The 8,208-nt window shown below is 26.4% G+C and overlaps 1 protein-coding gene across 1 annotated transcript in view; it reads left to right on the top strand.

The window, feature by feature from the left end:
- Positions 1-514: 514 nt before the first annotated feature.
- The window catches only part of LOC107452905 (arsenic resistance protein 2), a gene marked incomplete in the record, with an annotated part of 36,422 nt that continues 28,728 nt past the window's right edge, over positions 515-8,208 (top strand). Inside the window, 4 exon segments of the mRNA XM_043052735.2 lie at positions 515-690; positions 3,127-3,253; positions 5,910-6,026; positions 7,508-7,645. Of these exon segments, the coding sequence (XP_042908669.1) occupies positions 3,132-3,253; positions 5,910-6,026; positions 7,508-7,645 (377 nt within the window).

Raw genomic sequence — 8,208 nt, 5'->3', positions numbered from 1 at the left:
TAATTTGCTTGTTTTTAACCTAAATAACAATATTTTTTAAAAAAGATTTAAAAATCATTTAGTTTTCCTTTAAGGAGGAAAGGTTGGAAATTGAAATATTTTTACGTCATTGAAAAAAGGTTTTTACTGCAAATCTTTTCGTGACAATGAAAATAAAGTTAAAACACAAGGTTGTCGTAAGGTTACACGCTTTCTGAGATTGTTTTTGCAATGAACTACCGTTAAATGTAGTTGAGGAATTTTCATTTTCTTAATTTAAGAAAATATATTTTAAAAGTTCCATTCTCTTTTCTTTTAGAACTAAGTTTGATGTAGTTTTCAATTCCATATTATTTCCAAACTTAAAAGATTTTAATCTATATGAAAATCAAGAAAGACCACCAGAATAAGTATGCCAAGGGTGAAAGCATGCGATGTGTTGCCATAGGTAGACAGTTCTGCTCTACGCCATCTGTAGTCCATTTCGATAATCATCAATCCTACTTGTGACCAGGAAAGTTTGAATATCTACGTGGCAACAGCTTGATTTTTATTTCCCCGGTGAATTGCTGCCATTTTTTTTCTCGTCATTTGTCGTCATTTACTAATGTTATTGTAGAATGTGTCATTAATCTGTAGTGTAAAAGTTTCGTTTAGTTTTTTAAAACAAATTAAAACTATATTTAATGCCTTTATATTAGAAATGCACTGGTATGTTATTTTATAGATATAAAAGAACAAATGTATTAATTAACAATAGATTCACTTTGCAATATTTTCCCCCATCGCTGTGTTTATTTACGGATCAGCGATTTCTTTCATTTAATTAATTACTCTCATGTCTAAATGTTTATTGAATAAAATAAATTGCGAGAAATTATAGTTTTCATTTCATTATAGTTTTCTTGCATGTGTGACGTGAGGGGAAATATTTGTCTCCATATATGCCTTTAACCTGTCACATGCAATTAATATTTTGTTTTTGGATGTTTACCGTACTTAAAATTCTTAGTGTGTTTACGATCTCATAATATTTTGTCATTAAATACTTTTAAGTTTGTCTCACATGAGCGATTTCAAGATATTTTAAATCAAGCTCGAGAAGTATGCAATCCTAATATATTAAACAAATTTTATGCAACGTTATTTCTAGCTCTTGACAATAAAAATTAATATCTAATTCTCAGTAAAATGTAAAATTTTTATCACTTGAAAGTGTATGGACAAGTAAATCATTTAAATGTGTGAATCACAATTTTATTAATCTATGCTTTTTTTTTATTTTTAGGTTGTACATAAAGCTTGATTATAAACTTATTTGAATATGTTAGAAAATAGTCTTTAAATTATTGTTAATAAATGATTAAAGCAGTGTAGTAAATCTGATTTATTTTTAAATAAATGTCCTCTACTAATAATAATTACAAATTTAACTTCAGTTTTTTATTAATATTTTGATACTTTAAATTATTTTGTTATGCTTAATATTAATTTTTTTACATGCAACGTATTTGATGCAATTCTGATACGTAAAGTATCCCATTGCATGGTTGATATTCTAATGCAGGTAAAATTAATAAATTAATTCGTGTTTAAAATGATTTATAAGTTGAATATTTTTCAAAAACAAAAGTATTTTGAAAAAGAAATATTTGTTTTGTAAATGTTTTCTTGTTGAGGTTTAAATTTATTAACCCTAATAGTAAGTATAAGTGTTTTGTAATATATTTTATGTGTGAGAATAAGACAAAACCGAAATATTGATGATGAAATTTATGCAACCGATCAGGAAAAATCAGGTTTCGATAATTCTCTTATAAGGTTAGGAATTTTTTTTCTAATTGTTTGTGTTGGGATATTTTCATATCATTTATACTACAATCGTTTTCTTTTACAATCAAATAAATTTTTTTAAAAGGGTTATCCCAGTGGTGAGACAAGAGTCATTAAAGGGTTATTAGTGGTTGCCACATAGCAACTAAATTAAATAAAGTAGGCACCACAATAATTATGATTAATTCTCCATCAAAACGTTTATTTTTAATAGTTTTGTTTATTTTAGAATTAAATGCTTGACAAGTTGTAGGGTAATGAATATCCTGTAGGAAATCTTTATACAGGCTAAATTTAAGTGCAATAAAATTCAATCCATGCCTTTTTTTCAATATATTTAAATGTGTTTTATTTTTCATTATCATCTAATGCATTATTTAATGAATTATTTTGTCCTCTTTTATTTATAGTCTGTTTTAACAATTTTTTAGATGTGGCAAATTTTGTTTTATATCGGGAGAATTAAGTAGAATTAATTATTTATATAAAGAAACTCCTTAGGCTAATGTTAGATTTTGTTCCTTTTTCCTTTGTTGAAAGATGAAATGATAAAAAATATTTGTCTTTAGCTCATCCGTGCAAAATGATATCAAAGTGGAAAAGAGAATGACAAAACTAGTAAATAAATTACAAAAAATTATATTTCCTAATAAAAAGTTTAACAATAAATTTAAAATAGCATGTGGCAATGATTAAAGGATAAGATTTATTTAAAAAAGTAGAAATTGAAAAAGGCAAAGGTGTGCGATATCAGTCCTCGTGAAACTGTTAAACCATAAAGTGCTGAACTTCGTACACGCAGGTCGTCAAGCGACCAAAGTAGAGGACCCAGTCCCTCCTCAGAGGATCAGAAGTGTGATGGTATGTCCTCAGGGATGTTTCTCATACTGTCACCAATTGCCCATTGTGTAGCTTTAGTGCTACGTTAATTAAATAACTACCTACTTATAGTATTTTATATTTTGTGACATTATTTTAGTAAATTTTATAATATTTTACAATTTATCTTACTATTAATTAACTAAGAAAAATATTTTTTTATGAAGATTTAGATTCAAATTAATTATTAACCTACTTATAATGCAGAAAGTGGTCACATCCGATAAGTTTCCAGGTCATACCCTTTACGAGTTATATCCTTCAAATTAGACCTATTCTGTGATTTTTTTATTATTATTTTTTTTATAGTTTCGTAAGCAAATACCGAAAAGTCACCAAGACTCGGCAACTATTTTGTTGTAGATTATATTAAAACTGTCCTGTTTGTGACTATCCTGTGATAGTATTTCTAATTGTTGATTATTTTTACTATAGCAGCCATGGGAGATAGTGATGAAGAATATGACAGGCGACGTGCTCGCGACAAATTTCGTCGAGAACGAAGTGATTATCAAGATAGAGGGCGAGAAGAACGAGGTCGAAGGGATGATTGGTCAGAAAGGTATTTATTTTTGCGTTCTAATTAGTATATTATTTGCTTGCTCTGTATCAAGAATTATGACTAGCACATAAATGGTAATTTGCAATTAACAGAACAATGCTTTATATACTGTATGCTATAGTTTACAAATTTATTTTTTAATATTGTCATATTTTTTTTATAATCAGATTTTTATTAAAAAAGTTGTTTGTTGAGAAATTACTGAAGGAGAAAGTATATAAACTTCCAATTGAGCCAGTTTTAAAAATAAAAAAAAATATTAAAATACCTTTTTTGTATATAAAACAATTTATATAATAAACAGTCTTTTGTTGTAACCATTCTGTTTTCTATTTGGATACAAGCACTTATACTTATATTTATTATTTGAGTTTATAAGTAATGAAGAAAAACTTACTCTATTAAGAGAAATTTAAGATTTTTTTTTTTTTTGTTGTTGATCTAAATTCATTATTGATTTGTAATCAATGTAATAAAATTTTTGAGCTGTGAATTGTTTTAATAATGATCTAAATTAATGTTTTTTGCAATACATTATCATTATTGGAAATAGTTTTTACACTCATTTGTTAAGCTCTAAAACTTGCATAAGGTTTTGGAAATTTATATCCTGGCAAGCAGGGTTGGCAGGTTTTTGACATGTGACAGTTTAAACCGTCACGTCAAAAACCTCACTGTCGAAAATGTCAAAAACCTATATTCATATGTGAAATTTAATTAATACATAAAATTTATATATTTTTTAAAGGATAGTGTTTCTAAATATGTTCTTGAAAAAAAGAATTTTAAATTTTGAAGAAACACTTATATTTTGAATAGTAACCAAAATCTTGTACTTTTGAAAACTCACATCTTTTGTAATATTGTGTATATTCATTTTCATGTGTTATTGAAAATCTGCAGTGATATTATTAAGATATTTATTTATAACCAAATTTAGTGTATAGTATAGATTATACACTAAAAATTAGACATTTTTAAAGATAAACATTAGCAGTTTTGTACATTAGACATCTTCTTTTAAAGAAAAATCTTTTTAATATTCTTTTAAATCTTCTTAATAATCTTTTTAACATAAGACAATACAAATTTAAGTGCTTTCTGTTAAATACACAGAGTAGTTAGTGTCGATTTACAGTATATTCAGCCTATTCATTTACTATGCTGAAAATTTAGTTTATCCAAATACTTGTGAATTTCATTTTGCTGAATACTATATAGTTTTGTTGAATATCTAAATATTCAGCTGTTGAATAATTACTTCTTGCTTTCAAGATATGCATTATTTGTATTCTTAATACAAGTGGAGAAAAAAAAATTAAGAGATAAAAATTGTTTTAAAATGATAAGTGTAATAATTATAAATAAATATAATAAACAATATGAATTATATTTATCATTATTCATAAATATAACTACTTTTAAATTCAAATTAACATACTGGATAATAAAGATATTCGGTATAACATTAAAATTTTTTTTCATACACTTGTATCAAGTTTGTATTTATACAACATAACTTGTAAGTTCCTTATAAATATTAGTTATATGTTCCTTATATGTCAAAAATGCATAGTAATAAACTTTTAATTTTCTTAAGTATCAAAAAGAAGAAAATTTTTTTTTTAAATATAAATATTTAAAAAAATTTTGTGCAAAATTTTTCTGCACATGCATTTGAATATAAATTTCTGAGATTTTAAATCTGTTATTTTACCTTAATTTTAATTAAAAAATATTTTAAAACCTGCTGATTACCTATAGTATAATTAAATTTCAATATAATGCATGGCAACTGTTGGTAGTTTTGAAGTTTATATAATTTCTTGGCAAACTTCAGTTTTTGACATTTTTGACGGTTTAAACCAGTATTATACCCTTGTCATGTCAAAAACCACTTTTTGACGTCAAAAACCCAACCCTGCTGGCAAGCAAATGGAACATTGAAGCTAGAGTACTTTATTCTGAATCACAAGCTTTGTACTGCTGATTTGTTTTAATTAGTCAGGTTGCATGTCAATTTTTTCGTTTATCGATTAAGAAGGTTTTTATATTTTTTGTTTCTGTTTTACTATAGTGCAGCAATTTAACCGAGTGTTTTTGATAGATTTTATTCCTTTATTGACAATTATATCCTGTAAAGTTATAAAGATAACCCTAAACATAGAAAACTGTGATTTTCAATGATAAAGTTATGTTTTGAGGGTTAAGTGGGAAAGTTAATCTAGGATTATTAGTGGTTAAATCTTTTATTCAAAATTTATGAATGATTTTAAGTCTTGCCTTCTGTCTAGTTTTGGCAATTACGAGGGTTTCTTGTTTTGCCGATTAAGTGGGTTTCTCTTAGATTTTATTCTTTTTTCATCACTTTTTCTTGCTAAAAGGATCATGGACAATAAGCATTTTCTTTCTCCCTAAAATTTTATTATGACTAAGTGCCCCTAAATTTAAGTTCTGATGTATTAAACAAAATTACATGTTTTAATACCCTCTATAAGTCATGTGTTTTACTAGTATGTTAAATTCATTCAGTCAAGTTGTTTTTACTTAATAAATTTAAGTATTGTTAATAATGACTTTCGTTATTTTTAGTTTGAATGGTCTTAATATGGTGTCATAATTTACTCTTATAATTTTTGTTTTTCTGTTTAATTAGGGAAGGTAGAGGTAGCAGAAGAGAATACAGAGATTATGATCCACGTAACAGGCGGGATCGGTACAGTCCAGCTCGTCATGAAATAAGTCCACCTATGAAACGAATGAGGCGAGACTGGTAAGTAGAAAAAATTACATAAAGAAAAGGCACAAGTTTATGACAGGGTTACAAAAAATTCTAGAATTCCAATATTTTCCCGGAGATATTTTTTTTTTTTTTTTTTTTTTTTTTTTTTTTTTTTTTTTTTTTTTTTTTGCTATTGTAAGACTTGTTTTTTTGCAAAGACGAATTGGAAGAATTGAAACTAGGTTATTTTATACTGAACCACAGGTTTTAGTGCTTCAGCTTTTTTAAATTATATTCAAACAAGTCAATTTTGTCTTTTCTTTTTTTTCATACTACAGCAGTTTAATAAGGCGTTTCTGATAAATTATTTTTGTATTATCACTTTTTCTTTACATTTATTTAGATAACTGGTAACATAAAAAATTGGTTTTCAGTGATAAATTTTTATTTTTTTATAAAAACTAATAATTTATTTTTCTATTTTTCTTTTGCATTTTTTTAATAACTTTTCTTTTTATTGGTGTTTTTATTATTGCACAGCATTTTTAAAAAGAACATTTCTAGCAATTTTTTTCTATAAGTATAGCAAGGTCAGAAATTTAAATTGAGATTTAGAGCATAAAAAATTTATCTTTTTTAAAAATAAATTTTCTTTCAATCGATGTCTTTAATGCAACACAGCGATTTTTACGAACATTTAAATGAGACTTCATACTTTTTTCTTCACTTTTTCTTGAAATATGGTAATTGGAAGAATAAGATGTTTCTTTTCGTTTGAGGATTAAGATGTTTTTATTTATTTTCATTTTTTTGTTCTGTTCATTATGTGTGTTAAACATAAATATTACATGTTATCAACTATAAACTTAGCATACATTACAATTTTTAAACTTAAAGCATTACATTATTTATCTTTGCACCCAGCATGATAATTTTTCATATAATATTGTCCATAATATTACAATGATTTACTTAGAAAATCATCAGATACGCATGACTGTCAGCTCTTGGATTTTCCAGTAGGCTACTGGATTTTCCCACTTTCTACTGGTACAATAAAAATTCTCCTATTTTAGAAAATTCTCTATAATTGAGTGAGTTTTTGAAAAAAGTCCTTTTTAGACTAAAATTTTTTTTAGAATTTATTGTTTGCTCGACTATTTAAATAAATATTACAAATACATAATTAAATGAAACTCACAGTATTCAGTTTCTTTTCAGAACTCCCTTTTTAAATTATAAAGTCTTTTAACTATCAATAATAATTTACTTGTCTACTACTATTTAAAATGATGAGTTAACATAATAAGAAAAGAGTTTCAAATTCATTTAATGCCAAATATAAATGGAAAATATTGCAGAATTAGTGTAATAAAGTTTTTATATTTTGATGACAATAAAAATTCCCTATATGCAACAGTTGGCATGAAATTTATAGTGTTTCATAAAATCTATTGGATTTTTTCCCTATCCATGTTGGCATCTATGGCTAGGTAGATGAGAGAAGTGACTTTTTTGCATTTGTATTTCAGGGAAGATCGAGGTGGTGGCTATGGAAATAACTTTGAAGGAAATTTCCCTGGTGGTGGCATGATGGGAGGTGGAGGAATGCATGGTAGTGGTTGGGGTATGCATGTTGGTGGTGGAGGAAATCAAATGAATCCCCAAAGGTTTGTCTCTTTCTTCCAGCATCACTACCAATTTGTCTAAGTTGTTGTACTTAGAATAGAAAATTTGTATGACGAAAACACAACTGGTTTATTTGCTCTATTTCTTTATTGCCAAGAGAGTATAGCAGGGTTCGCCAAGTGGGCCCACCTTGAAAAAACCCACTTGGAAGGATTAGTGGGTTTTTTCAGCAGAAACATTTTTTTTTAAATTAAAACTTAGTGATGCACTATAATTTATTGTGCAGCATAAATTTATCTAATGGAGTAGCAAGATTTATATGACTAAGTTTTAAATATTTGTAAAGTAAAAGAAACTCAAATCTATAATTTTATAGTACTAATAATTAGTTTTTTTAAGCCAATGAAATGGATATTTTTTATTACCTTTCTAACTGTTTAGTTTCTTGAGTCATTTGAAAAATGAAGGAAGCTACCTTTACCCGGTTTGATTGTGAAATGATTGATTAAACCTTTTAAAAGTGATTCTGACCTTAATGTGAGAACAGTGTTTTGACTTTTTCTGGTACTTTTTTTTTACAAAAATCAGATCAGTAGTAAAATTT

This window comes from Parasteatoda tepidariorum, chromosome 2, assembly GCF_043381705.1.
Source record: "Parasteatoda tepidariorum isolate YZ-2023 chromosome 2, CAS_Ptep_4.0, whole genome shotgun sequence".
NCBI classification, from domain to species: Eukaryota; Metazoa; Arthropoda; class Arachnida; order Araneae; family Theridiidae; genus Parasteatoda; species Parasteatoda tepidariorum.
Note: the sequence above shows the minus strand (reverse complement) of the source record. Positions and strands in the feature narration are given on the sequence as shown.